Source organism: Saxophila tyrrhenica (genome assembly GCF_035928015.1).
Source record: "Saxophila tyrrhenica strain CCFEE 5935 chromosome Unknown scaffold_9, whole genome shotgun sequence".
NCBI lineage: Eukaryota > Fungi > Ascomycota > Dothideomycetes > Mycosphaerellales > Extremaceae > Saxophila > Saxophila tyrrhenica.
In genome coordinates, this window is record NW_027041741.1 from 480,619 (window position 1) to 499,336 (window position 18,718).

At 54.3% G+C, this 18,718-nt stretch overlaps 11 protein-coding genes across 11 annotated transcripts; 5 read left to right on the forward strand and 6 right to left on the reverse strand.

Moving 5' to 3' along the window:
• Nucleotides 1-180: 180 nt before the first annotated feature.
• Nucleotides 181-480, reverse strand: LTR77_006114 (uncharacterized protein; the record flags this gene model as incomplete). Its single annotated transcript, XM_064803356.1, has 1 exon — nucleotides 181-480. The coding sequence occupies one exon, from the start codon at nucleotides 478-480 to the stop codon at nucleotides 181-183; it is 300 nt and encodes a 99-aa protein (XP_064658271.1).
• A 189-nt stretch (nucleotides 481-669) lies between these two features.
• LTR77_006115 (uncharacterized protein) lies at nucleotides 670-3,834 on the reverse strand (the record flags this gene model as incomplete). Its single annotated transcript, XM_064803357.1, has 3 exons — nucleotides 670-1,069; nucleotides 1,618-2,074; nucleotides 3,132-3,834. The coding sequence occupies 3 exons, from the start codon at nucleotides 3,832-3,834 to the stop codon at nucleotides 670-672; spliced, it is 1,560 nt and encodes a 519-aa protein (XP_064658272.1).
• A 696-nt stretch (nucleotides 3,835-4,530) lies between these two features.
• Nucleotides 4,531-5,951, forward strand: LTR77_006116 (uncharacterized protein; the record flags this gene model as incomplete). The annotated part of the gene is made up of 3 exons (XM_064803358.1): nucleotides 4,531-4,611; nucleotides 4,669-5,078; nucleotides 5,141-5,951. The coding sequence occupies 3 exons, from the start codon at nucleotides 4,531-4,533 to the stop codon at nucleotides 5,949-5,951; spliced, it is 1,302 nt and encodes a 433-aa protein (XP_064658273.1).
• A 96-nt stretch (nucleotides 5,952-6,047) lies between these two features.
• SPT3 (Transcription initiation protein spt3) lies at nucleotides 6,048-7,237 on the reverse strand (the record flags this gene model as incomplete). Its single annotated transcript, XM_064803359.1, has 3 exons — nucleotides 6,048-6,890; nucleotides 6,942-7,031; nucleotides 7,196-7,237. The coding sequence occupies 3 exons, from the start codon at nucleotides 7,235-7,237 to the stop codon at nucleotides 6,048-6,050; spliced, it is 975 nt and encodes a 324-aa protein (XP_064658274.1).
• Nucleotides 7,238-7,486: 249 nt separating this feature from the next.
• On the forward strand, nucleotides 7,487-8,407 carry DPH5 (diphthine synthase; the record flags this gene model as incomplete). The annotated part of the gene is made up of 2 exons (XM_064803360.1): nucleotides 7,487-7,621; nucleotides 7,679-8,407. 2 exons carry the CDS (start codon nucleotides 7,487-7,489, stop codon nucleotides 8,405-8,407), a joined length of 864 nt encoding a protein of 287 aa, XP_064658275.1.
• Nucleotides 8,408-9,523: 1,116 nt separating this feature from the next.
• On the reverse strand, nucleotides 9,524-10,051 carry LTR77_006119 (uncharacterized protein; the record flags this gene model as incomplete). The annotated part of the gene is made up of 2 exons (XM_064803361.1): nucleotides 9,524-9,922; nucleotides 9,998-10,051. The coding sequence occupies 2 exons, from the start codon at nucleotides 10,049-10,051 to the stop codon at nucleotides 9,524-9,526; spliced, it is 453 nt and encodes a 150-aa protein (XP_064658276.1).
• Nucleotides 10,052-10,190: 139 nt separating this feature from the next.
• On the reverse strand, nucleotides 10,191-13,460 carry LTR77_006120 (uncharacterized protein; the record flags this gene model as incomplete). Its single annotated transcript, XM_064803362.1, has 1 exon — nucleotides 10,191-13,460. The coding sequence occupies one exon, from the start codon at nucleotides 13,458-13,460 to the stop codon at nucleotides 10,191-10,193; it is 3,270 nt and encodes a 1,089-aa protein (XP_064658277.1).
• Nucleotides 13,461-13,800: 340 nt separating this feature from the next.
• On the forward strand, nucleotides 13,801-15,521 carry LPD1 (dihydrolipoamide dehydrogenase precursor; the record flags this gene model as incomplete). Its single annotated transcript, XM_064803363.1, has 4 exons — nucleotides 13,801-13,948; nucleotides 14,007-14,086; nucleotides 14,147-14,851; nucleotides 14,904-15,521. 4 exons carry the CDS (start codon nucleotides 13,801-13,803, stop codon nucleotides 15,519-15,521), a joined length of 1,551 nt encoding a protein of 516 aa, XP_064658278.1.
• Nucleotides 15,522-15,836: 315 nt separating this feature from the next.
• On the forward strand, nucleotides 15,837-16,597 carry LTR77_006122 (uncharacterized protein; the record flags this gene model as incomplete). Its single annotated transcript, XM_064803364.1, has 2 exons — nucleotides 15,837-16,494; nucleotides 16,551-16,597. The coding sequence occupies 2 exons, from the start codon at nucleotides 15,837-15,839 to the stop codon at nucleotides 16,595-16,597; spliced, it is 705 nt and encodes a 234-aa protein (XP_064658279.1).
• A 212-nt stretch (nucleotides 16,598-16,809) lies between these two features.
• Nucleotides 16,810-17,324, forward strand: LTR77_006123 (uncharacterized protein; the record flags this gene model as incomplete). Its single annotated transcript, XM_064803365.1, has 2 exons — nucleotides 16,810-17,023; nucleotides 17,077-17,324. 2 exons carry the CDS (start codon nucleotides 16,810-16,812, stop codon nucleotides 17,322-17,324), a joined length of 462 nt encoding a protein of 153 aa, XP_064658280.1.
• Nucleotides 17,325-17,412: 88 nt separating this feature from the next.
• Nucleotides 17,413-18,325, reverse strand: LTR77_006124 (uncharacterized protein; the record flags this gene model as incomplete). Its single annotated transcript, XM_064803366.1, has 2 exons — nucleotides 17,413-17,578; nucleotides 17,628-18,325. The coding sequence occupies 2 exons, from the start codon at nucleotides 18,323-18,325 to the stop codon at nucleotides 17,413-17,415; spliced, it is 864 nt and encodes a 287-aa protein (XP_064658281.1).
• Between the last annotated feature and the right edge of the window lie 393 nt (nucleotides 18,326-18,718).

Consider the following 18,718-nt stretch of genomic DNA (forward strand, 5'->3'; position numbering starts at 1 on the left):
GCCGTCGTTGTAGCGCCACGCTTATTCCCTCGTGTCTAGTGCTGGAAAAATCCCACAAACTCACAAGACACGCAAAGATACCACATTGATGCCATGGCGCCATTGACGCTCCACACTTCTTGATACAATCCTTTGAGCCTGTCGCCATCCCCATCTACACAGGACTTATTGCCAAGGGGCCTATTCAAGCGGCGGGTGAGTGGCATCTGGTGATGGCGCCACCCGTACCAGACTGGCCAGCTGATGTACCTCCTCCATCGTCAACCCTCCGAACTCGGGCTGGGCCAGCTTATGCTCCAAGAAAGCCATTGCAGGATTGGTGATGCACTCCAAATTGGGCTCGTGCAAGACGTCGTAGTCGATCTCGATGCCGGACTGGAACACATGCGGTTGATGGTAGCTGCGAGTAACTTTGGCCAGATTCGGCGGCACTCTGCTGTGGTGGAAAGGCTCGAAGCGTGCGTCTCCGAGGCGAAGCATTGCGAAAGGAGCTCTTTTCGAGGAATCAGCCCGGAGAGACATTTTCGCGTCCAAGAGCATGATGAAGATCTCTAGGTGACGGAGTCTCACTGCGATCTTTCCCTCGATGGAGTCGAGGAGGGTAGTGAGTTGTGGCGGAAGTCTCAAGTTACCAGTGTTGGGACGCTCAGGACGGTTCAGACCAAGGTATCATCGTCTGTGAACTTTCACCTGAGGACTCTCGTTCTTCCATCCATAGACAGACTCGGACTGGAATGGTGCCGCAGTCTTGACTTCTTGGAACCAGTTGACGTCGAAAAACACCGGCAAAGACTCCACGCGGACCAGGCGTGAGACACGAGTCATTGCAGGCAGCGTGAACTTGTTGCGCAACTCAATGAGCTTCTTCTCGTATACGATGTATCCGTAGATGGTGTTTCGGACTTCCGGTGGCACCTTTTCAAGCAGATAGCACAGCGGAGGCTCGTCTTGCGTGTTGACTCGTAGTTGCTTGTCGGCGTATGCATCGCGGATGTCGGTGGAGGCTCTGTTGGTGGACTTGGTAGCGGCTTCGCTCGCTTCGCGCTTCTTTCGCGCCCTTGTGATCGCCCTGTTCCGAGTTAGTGTAAGGTATAGGCGACACGGGTAAGCGCTTACATCTTGGTAGTGACCGCAAGTCGACACAGGCACGGTCGTGTGTGGTGAAAACAAAGGGAGGGGCGCGAGTAGGTGAAATATGGAAGCACGCTAGAGGTTCGCTTAGACCAGCTTTGACGTCACACAATCTTCACATGACAGAGGTTCATTCTGACGCGTCTCCAAGCCACCACGCAAGGGATCACGAGTAATGGAAGTTCGACAGGTGTCAACCTTTGCTCTATCAATTTGATTCACACTTGAGATCGCCCATGCAGCCCTCATAGCCAGCCCCTTCAGCTCAGAATTGCAGTCCGAGCAACACACTGCCATATCCTAGGACGCCAACGCTCTAAGCACGATGCCGACTTTCCCCCACCGCAGTTGCTGGTCATAGACCGCCCCTAACCGCATAACCACTCCCATAGACTGCTGTACACTTCAACACATCTGGGGTAGCGCGTTGCTTATACTGTCCACATTTGGTCGTCCGGGCTCCCAGCGGGCGGTGGTCTTGCGTACGGCGGTGGTGCCGCCCGAGTCGAGTCCGCCACACGTTCCAAGTCCCTCATCGTGAGTCCCCCGAAGTTGGGCGCAGCCAGTAGTTGTTCGATGATGGTTTTCGCGGGGTCCGAAATGTACTCAAGGTCGCGGTTGTGGTTGACAACTGTGGGGTCTACTGCCTTTTGATACCAAGGAGTGGTGCGAACCTCAGCGAATCCTACCTTGAAACGCGGCCGCTGACCGTGCTTTGGCGCAGAGGAATCGACGGAGTATGAGCTTAGAAGCTGTAGCTCTGCCCAGCGCGTGGTAGACCTGTACTTGGTGTGGAAGCCCAACGTACTGTCGTAGGCCCTGATCCTCAACCGAAGATTCCGGAAATTCACAGCAACCTGCCCTTCAATCGAGGCGAACAGAGCGCTGTTGTATGGATGGAGATGTAACCTTCCAGTCTTGGAGCGTCTCGGGTCGTCCGGACCTAGATATTGTCGTGGCACGATACTTGAGCGGTTTCGAGAGGGCTTCACGTATGACGCGACGTACGGCGCAGTGACATGCGCGGTGAACTTGTTGATTTTGGATTAGACCGCCAGAGGCTCGGCGCGGACTTGGCGCGACACTCTAGTGATCGCGGGTGGTTTGAAACGATGGAGATGGATGCAGCCGTTGCCTTTCGAAGTGATCAGACCGTAGATCATGTCTCTCTCAACTCCGGAGGAAGCTTGGAGAAGCGACATGTCGATGTATCCTCTGGCTCCGAGGGTAGTGTCTGTGTGGGATCTGCGATCTTTGCTGTGGCGTCTTGCTTTTGGGTGTGCTCGTGGGTGTTCGCGTGAGCGCGCTCGTAGGTGTGTTCGTGGGTGCTCTCGTGGGTATGCTTGTCTGCGATCGGTTCAGGGCCGGCTTCTATCCCTTCGCGCTTCTTCCGCGCCTCGTGATCACCCTGCTTGCAATCAGTGTGAAGCTATAGGCATCAAAGACAAGTACTTACATCTCTGTGGTGACGGCGGCGACAAGGACTCATTCGTGTGAGGTGAAAAACAAAGGACAAAGGGGACGCGCGAGGAGGGGAAATGTCCAAGCCCGCTTGGGGTGCGCTTGGACCAAGTTGACATCACCTAATTCAATTCACATTCACGTGAAGGTGGCTTCTCCACGCGCACCGCCAAGCCAGCACGCAAGAGTATGGACGCTGTAAGATAGCCGGTGCTGTCCGCCGTGCTTGCACATGTGCTGCTCGATGCGGTGTCGTTTTCTCAAATGAACCTCCATCCTCGACCTCGAAAGAGGGATCCTAATCTTTGCAAGCGGTCAGCATTACTGCGGTACCACCCGAGTCTCGTTCGGACTCACATACCTATTGCCATGAACGCCGTTTTTTCTCGGGCTGCATCTTGACGGCTTGCGGTGTCACCCATCCTCACTTCGATGCGCAGCACCCTCCTGGATCTCCATCATCATAGCTCCAGCGCGGCGATTGCGATTGCAACTACACCAATCAGCTGGTTCAATTCTTGTTCAACGCTCTGGCGTACGCATTTCGGCATCCTTCCGGAAGGTTGCTATGGTCTTGCGACTTTCCCAGTAGCCTTTTCCATAAGTGACTGTAATCTCCTCGCCGGCCTTGATCCCTGCTTTCCGTTTGCCTGCCTTGCCTGCCGACATGACGAAGATACCTACTCGGCGTTCCCATTTCGTCCCGCCCGCCCGCTTTTCAGATTTTACCTTGATGAGGCAGTCTCTGAACTCGGCATTCGGACGCTCAGCAATGCCCCGGTAGTCGTTAGCGAAGCGAGCTTCATTGCCAGACCGTGCAGCATCCACGCTGAGGTCGAGTTCGCGATCCAGAGACAAGTCGTAGTCGCTGTGTGGGTCCGTATCAGACAGGCTGTTGGTATGTATGTGCCCCATATACAGGCAGATGAAGGAGTCTGGCTCTAGATGGTGCGCGGCGAATATACCTCGCTGCCCGTGCGCCGGGTGCTTGGTGTCTTCTATAATACGCACTTGGATACGGGAACAAGGCGCTGTGAGAGCTTCTGCGACAAGTTTTGCATAAGTGGCGCTCTCAGTGGTGGTCCTGCTGAGAGATGCTCGGATCTCTGCTGTGATTGTAGCTGAGTAGGTGTGATCGGTGAGGAAGGCGATGTCCTCGGGCCATAGTAGTGGTTGGGTGTCTTTCATCGGCTCCATTGCTGGCGGTGCGGTCACTTCGCCAGTTGCTATCTTGCCAGGCATCCTTTCCGCTGGCTCTCCAGACTCGAGACTAAGGCTGGCCCTCATTCGCACTCTTCTCGCTGAAGCCTGTGTCCATGCCGGAAGTACGTGGACGCTGATGATGAGGGAAAAAGGAGGTCGAAATCCGGGCAGATCAGATGGAAGTGCACGTGCGGAGGTGGACTGTGCTCGCCTTGTCGGTGCTTACTTGAGTCTTGCAACGTTAGACCTGACAACACGTCTGACAATGCCGTCAAGAGCTACATGTACTAAGGTCAAAGACTCTCCTCGCGTCAAGAGTAGTAGATCTAATGAGCTCCCAGATGAGACGTTCCAGTTCCATGAAGGAAACTAGGGGATGAGGCGCAAGCAAAAGTCCTCATCATCAGTGATCAGAGAGTTAGGACATCCATTACACCGCGATGTGTGCATCACACTCGTGAATGCGGCCAGGCTAAGTGGATCCACAGGCATGAAATGCATGCTCGTTTCTTCTTCAGAGCAGGTGGGTTGATGCCGTGGTGCGTACAGTTTTACCCCGCTGGAGCAGCAGTACGACATCGTCCCGACATCCGTCGGACCATGACATGACTTAGATGAGCCTTCGAGATAGACATCTGTGAGGAAACACCGAGTGCTCCAACATAATAGTGACGGCTGCTACCAGTTGTCCAGCGGATCATTGACTCTATCTAAAGATAACCCTTGTAAACCATCATGGCACTGCAGAACAAAGGCATCTATAGGAACCTTCCCTCCTTTTCGCCTGACATCAAAGGCTTGACCGCCATTGTCACTGTAAGTCTCGTTCTGCAATACCAAATGAGCCGATCCCTAATTGATGTTGTGTTGTAGGGCGCAAATGGCATCTCCGGTTTCCACACCATGCGAGCCCTTCTCGGTAGCCCAGAACGCTGGAAGAAAGTCTGGGCCGCCAGCAGACGACCGCCACCCAAGGAGATGATGGCTCTCCTGACCGAAGACCAGCGTTCGCGAGTTGAGCATGTTGCTTGTGACTTCTTGTCCAGCGGAGAGGAAATTGCAAAGCAACTCAAGGACAAGAATGTCACCGCCGACTATGTGTTCTTCTACTCATATGCTCAGCCAAAGCCGGAACCTGGAAAACCAGCGTGGTCGAACGCTCAGGAGCTTGTTGATACGAACACCGCATTGTTACGAAACTTCCTGGAAGGTCTGGACAAGGCTGGTGTTGTTCCGAAGAGGTTCTGCTTGCAAACGGGTGCGAAGAACTACGGAGTTCACATGTAAGTATCAACAGCTCAGTCAAATAGAGGAGTGGTTCTGAGCAGTCCTGACCATCATCCAGTGGTCGAGCCAGGACACCGTTCGTGGAGTCCGATCCGCGCCCAGGCATCGAGCCGAACTTTTATTATCCGCAAGAGGATCTTTTGTACGAGTACTGCAAGCGCAATTCCATCGGATGGAACATCATCTGCCCTGCGTGGATTATCGGTGCCGTCAACAACGCCGCCATGAACGCTTTGCACCCTCTAGCCGTATACGCAGCCGTGAAAGCCCACCAAGGCAAGGTTCTTGACTTCCCTGGCGATATCAATGCCTGGCTCGGCGTTACAGAACACAGCACAGCGACGCTAACTGGCTATCTGTCCGAGTGGGCGGTGTTGGAAGACAAGTGCAAGAACCAGAAATTCAACGCAAGTGATACTTGTGCTTTGCCCAATAACAGGCTCTGGCCAGAACTCGCGCGCTGGTTCGGATGCAAAGACTACGGCAAGCCGGAGCTAGACGAGTCGAAGTTCACCGTTGTCGATCCAGGCGACAAGCCGACGCCGCTTGGTTATGGCGGCACTCAAAAGTCACGCTTTAGCTTCACGCTCGGCCACTGGGCTGCGCAGGAAGAGAACCACAAGGCTTGGAAGGAGATCATGCAGAAGCACAATCTGACAGATGATCCCTTTGAAGGCGATCTCGAAGGCTGGCAATTTGCCGATGCTGCGGCTTGGGCGATGTCGTTCGCACTAAGCATGAACAAGGCGATGAACTTCGGTTGGACCGGCCATGTCGACACGCTGGAGAGCTTGCATTTGGCCTACTCAGAGTTCTCAAAGATAGGGATGTTGCCGCCAATGGTCGGGGAAGCGAAACAGTTGATCTGAGGTTAAAGCAGTATTGTCCAAGAAAGACGCAGATAGTGGCCATCAAACTCCTTCCAACACCTCCGCTCAAGGAATAAATTTACCAAGCAGCACCCTTCAGATCAGCTTCAGCGGTCTCTGCCACGTTCCTTTGGGAATGTGCTTCATGTAGTTGGCCTTCAAGTCTGGTCTTTGCAATCTTCGGAAAGCCTCCTGAATGTGCTTCGCCGAAACCGGTGTCCTCGCTTCCTCAGGTGGGTCGAACAGTCCAGGCTCACGTCTCCGCTTTCTGCCTCTCTTCTCTTCATCGCCACCACTCTCTCTCTTCAATGCATCCTCAGTGGCCTTCACTTTCAAGGCCTCCTCAGTAAGCAGAGTCACTATCTCGTACGTCAAAAAGCCGAGAATGTCGACAATATCGTCATTCGGTTTCGAGTCGGTCACCACGCCAAAACCAGCCCACTCCCTGAATCGCTTGCCTTTGCGGAAGGTGAAGGACGCCTGCCGACATTCGGAGAAGTGCAGGTACTCCTCCGCATTCATGCCTTTGGTTCGCTCGTCGGCTTGCTTCAGTCGTTGGAGGGTGGCGGCGTTCATCTCTTCTTCCTCCTCGTCTTCTTCGTCTTCGCGCTCGGGTACTTGCTCGGTGTAGAAGCTCGATACGTCCCAGGGGAGGCCAACTTTCGCCTTCTTGTTCTTGCTTGTCCGGGTGTTGACGTTAGGTCCGGTGCCTAGAGTCGGGTCGTTTGCGGCCAGATCGAAATCCTCCACGCCTCCAGCATCCGCGCCACCGCCACCTTTCTCATCGCTGTCCTTGGCGCTTTTTCGTACGTCCTTCCAGGATAAGAATGTGCGTAGGCGTGAGACCTTTGCTTTGTCATGCCGGATTAAGAATATGAGGTCGTCTGTGCTGATCGTCCTGACGCCGCGGCGAGCTGCTAGTTCTGTTGCTCTCTTGAGCTGTGTAATGTAAGCCGACCATCATGCTCCACAGAGTGCTCACATACTCACCATCTCCATGACCTGCTGCTGCACAATACCCTCAATCATGGTGGTTGTCTCTGGTGTTGGATCTCCCGTCTCGCCACTAACGAACATCATCTGCGCACGTAAGTCAGCCGGCGCCTTTTGCCAAACAAACATCGCTTTGAAGACTATCTGCAGGATCCTTCGCGATAAGGCGAGGGTCACGCATGCTCTCAGTTGAAGGTGGTCTTGATGTCTTCTCCAGAGCATAGACGGTTAATAAGCGCGTCGAGACCTACCTGAGTGATCTCAGTGCGATATTTGGCGCGAGCTTCTGCCATGATGGCGCCGTGTTCTGCTATGTATGCCGCGTCAAGCTGTTACGAGAAGGTTAAAGTTGATCGACGTCGGTGCGCTGGTGATGGTGGTCAATACTCTAGCCCGGAATCTAAGCATTAAAGACCCTGCATCGCGGCTCCTTAGCTTCCACTCACAGCTCTGAGGCTCAAAAGCTTAACCTTGAAAGTGTCGATCTAGAGAACATCCGAAGCTTTCTGCATCTTCCCGCGTCAAAACGAACAACAGGCAGAATGTTGTACATCATCGGTCTCGGCCTCGCCGACGAGAAGGACATATCGGTCAAAGGTCTGGACATCGTGCGTAAAGCTGAGCGAGTTTATCTCGAAGCGTACACTGCGATCCTTCTTGTCGACAAGGAACAACTGGTGAGCATCGCGGCCAATGTTACATTCCAGGATACGTGATTGACGGGCGCACAGTAGGAAGCATACTATGGCCGGCCCGTCATCCTCGCCGACCGGGAGATGGTCGAATCGCAAAGCGACGAGATACTAAAAGATGCCGAAACGAAGGACGTAGCATTTCTGGTTGTGGGAGATCCCTTCAGCGCTACGACACACACCGATCTTGCCCTACGATGCCGACAGAATGATCCACCGATACCTACACGTACACTACCAAATGCGAGCATCTTGACTGCTGTAGGAGCAACGGGCTTGTCGCTGTACAACTTCGGCCAGACTGTGAGCATGGTCTTCTTCACCGATTCGTGGAAGCCGAGCAGTTTCTATGATCGGATAGCGGAGAATGCGAGCTTGGGACTACACACGCTGGTGCTGCTGGACATCAAGGTGAAGGAGCCGGATCTGCAGGCGATGGCACGAGGGAAGATCATATACGAGAAGCCACGGTTCATGACCGTCGCGCAGTGCGCAAGCCAGATGCTGGAGGTAGAGGACGAGAGGCAGCAGGGTGTATGTGGGAAGGAGGCGCTTGCTGTGGGCGTAGCGAGACTGGGCAGTGAGGACCAGCAGATCGTGGCTGGCACGCTGGAGGAGCTGAGTACGGCGGACTTGGGACGGCCGCTGCATAGTCTGGTGCTGTGTGGGAAGAAGATGCATGAGATGGAGTGGGAGTTTGTGAGAGAGTTTGCTGTCGATCAAGGGACGTTTGACCAGGTGTGGAAGAGTGTGTACGGTGCGCAAAAATGAACGTATGCTCTTCAAAGGTTTGGACGCCCTAGGGTGGCATTCCAGCAACAAATACCTCATGTTGCACGAGGGCATGCGCTAGCTAAAGATGCAACGCGCCCACTCGATATCTGCCATGAGGACTAAGGTAATCTTCAGCCTCACTTTTTCTTCGCCCGTCCTTTGATATTGCGTGTTGCGAAGCCTCCTCGTCGCTCAATACTTAATCTCTCTGACCACCAACTTGAAGTCAAAGACCATCTCGTCAGGCAAAGACCCGAGCTCGACCACGGATCAACGAATGGCCCTTCTTTTGGCGTCCCATCAAAGTTTTTGCCTCCTGGTCGAAAACGTTGTTCCTCCATGCAAAGGCTACCGATCAGATGCACGTATAAACAGCGACCCCAGAGGACGAAGCACATTCTCCACCAGCTTCCAAGCGCATGCGCTCATGCTGTCGACCATTTCGAACGCTGCATGGATCAGATCAGTTCTTTGGCTCATCTCTAACACCGGCTGTTCTTCTCGAGCGATCACCGCACTGTGTACGCCGGCATGATACAGCTTGAGCCATTCCATAACGTTCGGCCAGGAATTGCTGGTGTGCCGCACCCTTACGAATGGTGATGGACGGACATCGTGCCACACCTACGATGTCCGTCCATGCAATGAAGTTGTACAGCTGAGTCGTAATATACATTTGAATCGTGGCCGAGAAGCACGCGCAGAGAAGTGTTGATTGACGATGATACAATGCCCGATGACCTTGTCAGCCAGCGCAGGAATCCGTCCTACACAGCTCTATGCCTCTCCATGCTCAGTCCTGGCACCCACCGCGTCCACCAGGCCCACTTCCCCACCATCCTGCGCACACAGTAGTCGTCCGTCTGCCTATGGCTACAACGCGGCATCACAGATACGTCTGTAGACACCTTCGAGATCGTCGAGCGTGGCGGCGAGGAGAGCCCATGGAAATCCCCGCAACCTCTCCGCCATCGCGAATGCAGCTCCGATCAAATGAAACACTGCAGCCTCCTGGTATTCCAGCTCGCTCGGGCGCTCCTGCGTCTGGCCTGCATGGTACAGCTTGATCCAGTTGACGATAATTGGCCAGGAGTTGGCATCGATACGGGAGACCTAGAGTGTAGGGCCGCCCGGCATGTGCCAAATCCAATGTTCGGGGCCTTCGGGCTGAGGTTCGAGTTTGAAGCGGTCAGTGTAGAGGACAAAAGAGTTGCCATACCAGATCTTGATAGCCTCCTCCCGTATCTGACGCGAGGTCCTGAGAATTGCGGGCTGCTGATGATTGGAGGCATCGATACTGAGATCCAGATAACCGCCAGTATTGTTGTTGAGGACCATGAAGTATATCACATTCCTCAACTCTGCTGGCAGGCCCAGGAGCGACGCTCGCTTGCGAAGAGGTGTCTCCTCGTTTTGCTGCCGATCGAGAGATAATGCACCAGTGGATTGTGCTGCGGCTTCTCTACCAGCAGCGTTGCCTTCGACCAGATCTTCGGCGATGGACTTTGGGTGCTGAAAGGAGGGTCAGTACTCATCGTGTCATCGTGTCATCGTATCATCGTGAGCACTCGTCGGGCTGAAACGTACCTTGTCCTTCACTAGCTCGCCATCGCCTTCGTCCTCCCGCTTTCTCTTCGCCATTTTCGAAATCTGTCAATATGAATGTCTCAATGTGAAACACGGGAGTTTGCGTCGACTTCGACTTTGACTACAAGGCGCCAGTCGCGGCACGGTCCGCACTGTCGACCACAGGAGGAAGGAGCGACTCATAGCTTGATTCTCATTGCAACTTCAGATTCTCCTCATTCAACCTCCCAAAGAGGCCTTCAATCTCCTCCTCAACCGCCTCGATGTCTCTCGCCAACTGTCCCGTGACGAGCACATACGCATACAACAACTCATAGTCCTGCTCTGTCGCGGTCTCTCTCCCTTCGCCATTCCGCCTGAACTCGCTGATGCGCGCCAGCAACCTATCTCTGCTATTCTCAATACTCGGCAGCGCTCCACCAAGCGGGAACTCCAGCTTATACGAACTCGCCAGCACGGAGAACAAATGCGAGATCCGCGCACTGAGAGCGAAACGCTGCTCTCTGGTGTATCGCAGAACAGCTGCTTCGCCGGGCGTCCATTGCAGATTCTTCGAAATGACGACGTTCATGGTATGGAAAGCATCGAGCATTCTTCGCGTACGTTCGATGATGCGTGACACAGGCTTGTCTCTAAAAGGTCCTCGCAGCTGGAATTCCGAAGAGGCGGCACCACGGATGCTGTCGAGGTAGCTAAGGAAAGAGTGCAGTTCTGCTTCTTCGCGAATGTCCATGTAGCTGCTTCTGGGCTCACCGAGGAGGAGCAAGGCAAGCGGATCCCTTTTCCAGACAAGCGCCATACGTAGCCAGAGAATGCAAGGACCATCCTTCAATTTCTGCCGAGCCGAAATAGGCCAGATCACCCGGCAGACGACGATAGCCCAAATGGTCCCGACAATGACAGCAACCATACGGTGCAGCACAATGTCGAAAATGGCCGGATCGATCCCACCTTCGTCATCGTCGTGGTCGTCGTCATGCACGCTCAAACTGTAGGCGTACAGAGCGCCGAGGTTGTATGTCAGCAGTATGAAACGCCCGAGTGGTCCTTCGCCTCGCCCGAGAATGAGGTAGAAGCAACCTGTACTCACAATCCAGCCGAAGAAGGCGAGGAGGTAAGGATTGGCTTCGCCGTGGCTTGAGCTGATGACCCACGCTACGATGGCCAGACAGGCGCCGATGAATGTACCAATGAATCGTCTCATACCAGTTGTGTTCGCCGCACCGATCGTCATGCAGCACACAGCCATGTACGACACCAACCCCCACTCTCCTCGCCAGTAAACAAAGGTCGCCCTCGTTGAGCGCAGAAATGCTGGCAAGGAGTAGAGCATGGCCCCAATTCCCACCTTGATCGCAAATCGGATATCATCTCTTCTAAACACCCGGAGCTTGCGATAGGCCCACCAAGTCCATGGCTGCTCAGCTTGAGGTTTCTCCGGATCAACGAACTCGTCCGCTTTCCGAATCGGCTCCGGGATATTGTGGTTGACGCCATGCTCAAGACCGTGCTCAGAGTCCGAGCCTAGAGCGAATGTCTTCCGTTCGTCGTGCTTCCACGAGAGCTTCCAGAATCTCAGCCAATGCCAGCTCGGCGAGGGGTGTTCCAGTGCGCCTTTCAGTTCGTCCAGGATGGAGAGGTAGGTGAGAACATCCTCGGCGAAGTCCAGAAGAGAGAAGGAGAAGTTGCCGCAAACCGCGCTGACCTCTTCCATGTCCGCTATAAGCTCTTCTGGCGGCTGAACATACCCGCTTTTGGCAAATGGAGAGGAGGTCACTGCGGCAGCACTGTGCTGTCCACCACCAGCGGCACCGTTCGCCTTTTTGTTGCTCTGTGGCATGAACGCCGCATTAAGAGCCCTACTGGCGTACAGGACATTCAACGCTTCCCGTCTGGACGACCCGTAAAGCGCGATTGCGTCGTTCAAGCTGGAGTGGAAGTTGTCGTTGACCGCAACAGCAAATTTCGGTCGGAACATGCCCAAGAAACCGCTTGATTCTTCCGTAGCTGTGAAGGGCAGCTCGTCCAAGATCTGTTTCAGAGTGTACACAAGTGACTTCGTCGGAGGGCCAAGTTGAGTGATGAACGTGAAGAACATGTCGTCAGGACCTTTGATGTTCGAAGCGATTGACGCTATGCTTTCACGTCGTTCCGAGTTGTTGATACCGTTCACTGGCGGACTATTCTCTTCAGGCGCCTCTGCAATAACGTCGAGGATATTGGGCATGTGGTTTCGATCGATACCGTTCGTCGCGTTCGAGATCCAAGCTGCTCGCTGCTCCCCTGGTGAAGACATTGTGCTGCCATGGCCCTCTGATGGGTGTAGAAATGCAAACTGCGCAAGTGCCGCGCTTCTCAATCCTCCGAGGTCCTGGCTAAGACCTTCCAGACAATGGACGAGCCTCGTTGAGACCTCAAACAGCTGCTCCCTGCCTAGCACCCGGAACTCGTTCTTGGTTTCGCCGAGATCTTTACTCATCTTTTGTAAAGACTGCTGATGCTCCTTTTGTAGATCCTCGAAAAAGCTATCCTGAAGATCGTGCTCCCGGCCAGATAAGAAAGCGCGAGTGATTGCGATGAGAAGCTCGCCAAGGAGATCGGTATTCTTCTCCAGATCGTCTCGTAGCTGGGATCGAGCCGTTACTGGAAGGACTAAGGTATTGACGGCTGTCGTTACAATGATGCCCATCAGCACCATGAGCAGCACCTGCACGACCCGATCATCAGAGAACTCGCCAGCTTGGACTGCGCCTTCTTTGATCAATACGGTGATGCAACCAAGAGAAGCAAGCGAGCAGGCCACATTGACAATGGGGTCGCCGAAGTGTTGCTTAGTCCACGCCACGAATCCCAGGCCAGCACCGATCCAGATGACGAGCACCAACGCATGACCGACCACAAGCAGATCCTGCGAGCCGAAGAACATCGAAACGGCCATGCTCGTGAATCCAACCACACCTGAATAGAGAAAGCCAAGGAGAGCCAGAATGGTGGCTAGATGCATCGATCCCACCGTCCGAGCAGGATGAAACCAAACTGTGACCGTCGCAACCATGTGCTTGCTGTCCTGGCCGCTGCCGATTATTGCTGCTAGTTGGGGGACAAACGTAACCAGGCTGCCCAACAGGTAGGCAAGCGAGCATTTGAAGATACCACGCCCAGTTTTCGAGTTTAGGAATTCGAACGATGCGCTCCATTGCTTGTGCAGATAAGCGACGGCTCGCGCAGACTTCGACGAGCCATCGCTGGCATTGCTGCTGCCGCCCAAGAGAGGCGTTGTCTCTGAGTCGTCGGCATGGCCATTCGATCTGTGGGATGCTTCGCGCAGGGTGAACACACGCTTCGATCGTTCACCTGTCCGTGGAGAGATCCAAGTTGCACGGCGTAGGCCCTTACTGAGGAAGCGTCCCGGCCGTGGTTCTGCTGATGAAGCGGACCCGGTCGCGCTGCCATTGGTGCTCATGGTGGGTTGGAGAAGAGCAGGACACAGTCACGTGTCGTCCCGACGAGTGTCACATGCTGTAGACACTGCTTTGTCGACTTCGGCGTCCATCCGAAATCTTCGTTGGCCTTCTCCGTAATCTTGGTTGCTCCTGGAACGGCCTTGCCACGCGTGGCGTTTTACGGCTGCTCCCGCTCTTTGAGATCGGGCCGGAATGCTTTAAAGCTTCTCGGCTTAGGCCAGTTGGGAAACAGCTTCGAACATCATTCAACTCGCCTCTTACTCCTACATCACCTGCTGCTCCAAACCCTTCTCTACATCCTCTTGGTATACTTGGTGTTCTGCGCGCAACTCCGGCATCATGTTCAAGCAACTCATCCCGCGCGCCACCGCGCGCAGCAGCGCACTCCGGAGTATACAGCACCCATCACACGTTTCCCGCCTCTCGCCTTCGACCTCGCTGTTACAGGACCGGATAGTGCAGAGGAGAGGATACGCCACGCCTGCTGGTATGTGCGCACTTTGAGAGGGATGCCTAGGGGCATAAAACGGCTAACGGAGCTACAGAGGAGAAGGACCTGGTCATCATTGGTGGCGGCGTGGCCGGATACGTCGCTGCGATCAAGGCTGGACAGGAGGGTCTAAAGGTACGATGAATAGCCTCAGAGCTCTGCGCTGGAGCATTCAACTGACCATTGTATGCGCAGGTGGCGTGCATCGAGAAACGCGGCTCCCTCGGCGGTACCTGTCTGAACGTCGGCTGCATTCCTAGCAAATCGCTGCTCGAGAACTCGCGCATATACCACCAGATCCAGCACGATGTCAAGAACCGAGGCATCGATGTCGGCGACGTCAAGCTCAACCTCACGCAGATGATGAAGGCGAAGGACACATCTGTCAGCGGCTTAACAAAGGGCATTGAATTCCTGTTCAAGAAGAACAATGTGGAGTACATCAAGGGTGCTGGCAGATTCGAGGACCAGAACACAGTGGCAGTGGATCTTACGGACGGTGGCAACTCGGTTGTGCGAGGGAAAAACATCTTGATTGCCACTGGTTCAGAAGCAACGCCATTCCCTGGCTTGGAGATCGACGAGAAGAAGGTCGTCACATCTAACGGTGCCATCGCATTGACGGAGGTGCCGAAGAAGATGATTGTCATTGGTGGGGGTATTATCGGCCTGGAGATGGGTTCAGTCTGGTCAAGATTGGGATCTGAAGTCACGGTGGTGGAATTCTTGGGCGCCATTGGCGGCCCAGGCATGGACGCCGAAATCGCGAAGAGCATTCAGAAGACGCTCGCCAAACAGGGCATGAAGTTCATGCTCAACACAAAGGTCACCAACGGCGATGCATCCGGTGAAGGTGTGAAGATTGACGTAGAGGCCGCAAAGGGTGGCAAGGCGCAGACGGTAAGTTTGTCAGCCTCTGTGAACTGGATGTCGATACTAACATCTTGAAAAGCTTGACGCAGACGTCGTGCTCTGCGCGATCGGTCGCCGCCCGTACACCCAAGGCCTTGGTCTTGATAAGATTGGCTTGGAGACCGACAGCAAGGGCCGCATCGTCATCGACTCCGAATACCGCACCAAGATCCCTCACATCCGTGTCATCGGCGACTGCACATTCGGCCCTATGCTCGCGCACAAGGCTGAGGAGGAGGCTGTTGCCGCAGTGGAGTACCTCACCAAGAGCTACGGCCACGTGAACTACAACGCCATCCCCGCAGTCATGTACACTCATCCTGAGGTCGCATGGGTCGGCCAGAACGAGCAAGAGCTCAAGGAGGAGGGCGTGAAGTACAAGGTCGGCTCATTCCCGTTCACCGCGAACAGCCGAGCGAAGACCAACCTCGACACCGAGGGCATGGTCAAGTTCTTGGCAGACGCAGAGACCGACCGCATCTTGGGCGTGCACATCATTGGACCTAACGCAGGCGAGATGATTGCGGAGGGCACGCTCGCGCTCGAGTATGGTGCAAGCACAGAGGACGTTGGACGAACGAGCCACGCCCATCCAACGCTAAGTGAAGCGTTCAAGGAGGCGGCGATGAGCACTTATGCCAAGGCTATCCATTACTAGCCGAGCACTTACTTTTCATTTTGCAGTACGTTGCTGAGGCCGTAGACAGCGGCCAGGGGAGCGAAAACGGGACATGTGGGAGGCGTCGAAGATGGAAGCGTTGCTTGTGGATCTCCCTGGGTAGCATTGCGTGTTCATAGGTACTCTTAAGCGTTGAATCGAAGATGTACTATACCAATCGTACTCAAATACGCCAGACCCCCGCTGCTTTGACTCATATCCGCCTGCCACCCGATATCCAGCGTTTGATGCCTGATACTCAACATAGCTGCTCATTACAACCCATTCTTTTGAACTACACGACGAGATCAGACCATGGCACAAAAACACACCCCCGAAATCGTCCTGCCTACCGCTGAACACCACCACACCATCATCTTCCTTCACGGCCGCGGCAGCACAGCAGCAGAGTTCCATCCTGAGCTCTTCGAGAGTCAAGCATCCGACGGCCGCTACCTACCTGACATTTTCCCGCACGCCAAATGGCTCTTCCCGACCTCCGGCATGATGCTCAATCGTTTCGGCGACGTCGAATCGCAGTGGTTCGACATGTGGACGACGGAGAATCCGCATGAGCGCTTCGAGGAGCAGAAGACGGCTTTAAACGAAGCTGTCGCTCGCATCAAGGCTCAGATTGCTGAGGAGGCGGCGCTGGTTGGCGGCGCGCAGAACGTGGTTCTTGCTGGTATTAGTCAAGGATGCGCTGTTGCTGTTGCCGCGATGTTATGTCAGGGTGAGCGGATTGGAGGCTTTGTTGGGTTGAGCAGTTGGTTCCCCAAGGTGGTGGCGGGTGTGATGCCGGGGGTAGAGGTGGTGAAGACTCCAGTGTTTGTCGGGCACTGTCAGGACGACAGTGTCATCGAAATCAAGTACGGCGAGGGTCTTCGAGACCATCTAGAGGGTTTAGGTATGGAAGTGCAGTGGCAGAGCTACCCAGATGGAGGCCACTGGGTGAACGAACCTGAGGGCATCGGTGAGTCCTGTCCACATTTTCATCTCATTCAACTTGCTGACAGCTCTTTCATGCAGACGACATGGTCAAGTTTATCCACGAGGCTCTGAAGAATCTAACCTGAACAAGACGAAGGAAGTTCAGGAAGCTCAGAAGCACCCCCACACGTGCACTGGCGTCGACCTCGCGTCTGGCGTGGTAGATTGCATCACAGTGAAGGCGACGCGCTCGGCACGTTGATCTGTGTCACCTCTCTTCCTGGTTCATGAAGAGCGGAAGCCGTCCAATACTTTCCTCTTCTCCATTCCCCGGACCTCATCTGCCTACATACCGACCATGCTACCAATGATCGACTTCAACACCATCACCCGAGAGGAGTACACCAACGCGCTCGTCAACGAACCGACTCCCGGCAATGCGAGCGACGAGTGGAGGAAGTACGGTAGAGACCTGAAAGACTTGACCGGCCGCCTTGGTTTCCATCCTGCCATGGCTCTCAACCTCGAGCAAACATACTCGACCCCAGCGAACTCCAAGAACAAGGTGTACTGTGAGTATTCTTCAAAACGATCGCTCATGGTGTTTTACCAGTGCTCTTCGTAGTCATGGGGGACTTCGTGACGAGAATCTACGCCTACCTCGAGAACATCCCGCCGTCGTCACCGTTCGACGGAAGGAACGAGATGTGGGTGGATGTGGTGTCTCGGTCGGTCATGACAAAAGAACTCCTCGTGGATTCGAAACCCGGCATGCTTGACATGCTGGTCGAGTCCACGTATCCGTCAAGCAGCAGTGACAGACCGGAGATTGGCGACGATATCAAAGCTTCAGCGAGGACTCTGAGCTCTTGAATTTAGCAGCCTTTTGAATACACTGGGGAAGTGGCAATGGGCTTTCAGGCAGGCTAGATCTAATGCTACACACGACATTCAGGATACCTCACGACTTCGTTTCCAGCTTTAAATCCTTGTTCTCCAAGATCGCTCCCTGTTTGGCAGGCATCATTGCGCCCTTTGGCGGCTCATTGCTTGACTTGAAGGTGTCGCAGATATGTTCCATAGTCACCCATTCTACGCCTTCCTTGGTGTTGAGGTAGTCGATGATCCTGTCTCGATCAGTATCCTTCACACTCCTTCATAGCCTTCAATGCTTACCTCTCCAGCATCATGAGCCCATGAGGATGACCGCAGACATCAGGATGTACGGTGACCGGATACACAAACTCGTCATATTCACGGTAGAAATAGTTGAACTGGTCCAACCAAAGCTCCTCTACATCTCGCGGATTCACCCAACCGTGAGAGTTCGGCGCCTTCTTGATGAACATCATCGGCGGCAGGTCGTCAAGATACCACGACGCTGGTATCTCAACTAATCCCGTCATAGGACCAGCCTCCAGAGGCTTCATCCAATGGTCTGGATGCTTCTCGAAATCGATAGGGATCCATTTGTCGCCGGTCCTCAGCCAGTAGCATTGGCAGTCGTGGTGGCTGAAGCTGTGGTCGTACTCAAGGCCGTATCGAAGCATCAGCTCCGCACCTTCCTGGCTCGATTCCCACCATGGCGCTACGATGCCACGCGGTGGTTTGCCTTTTTGGAAGTCTTTGATCAGACGGTAGCACTGCGCCAGCGTCAGAAATTGGCAACCAGTCACCAGACCGTTGGAGAAGCGAACCTTGTCCATCACAATCGTCTGCTGTTCCAGAGTCATCGACCTTGGGTTCTCATGGCTGTACCCATGCAGCCCAATCTCATGTCCTGCCTCCGCGATCGCTTTGCACTGCTCCGGGAATGTCTCAAGCGAATGGCCTGGGATGAAGAAAGTCGTCTTGATGTTGTATTTCTCAAACATCTTCAACAGACGTTCGACACCAACTGTTCCGGCGAAGAGACCACGAGAGATGTCGGACGTCGAGTCCTCGCCGCCATACGAGCCTAGCCAGCCTGCTACGGCATCGATGTCAACGCTGATACAGCACTGGACGCCTGCGAGAGAGGTAAGTATCTTCTTCTCTATTGGAGGTCAATTGGTACTTGCGTTTCTTTCCCATGTTGTTGGCTTGTCTTTCTTTGATCTCACGACGAATTCCGCCGTGTTAGTACCGAATATACACGACTAGGTAGACTTTTGATCGATGAATGCTTTGGAAACCGGCCAACGCTGCGGGCAACAAGCCGTGGAGACAAGAGGGGAAGGCGGATGACGTCTGCTCAGTCTATCATAGAGTCCTTATCAATTGAGTAA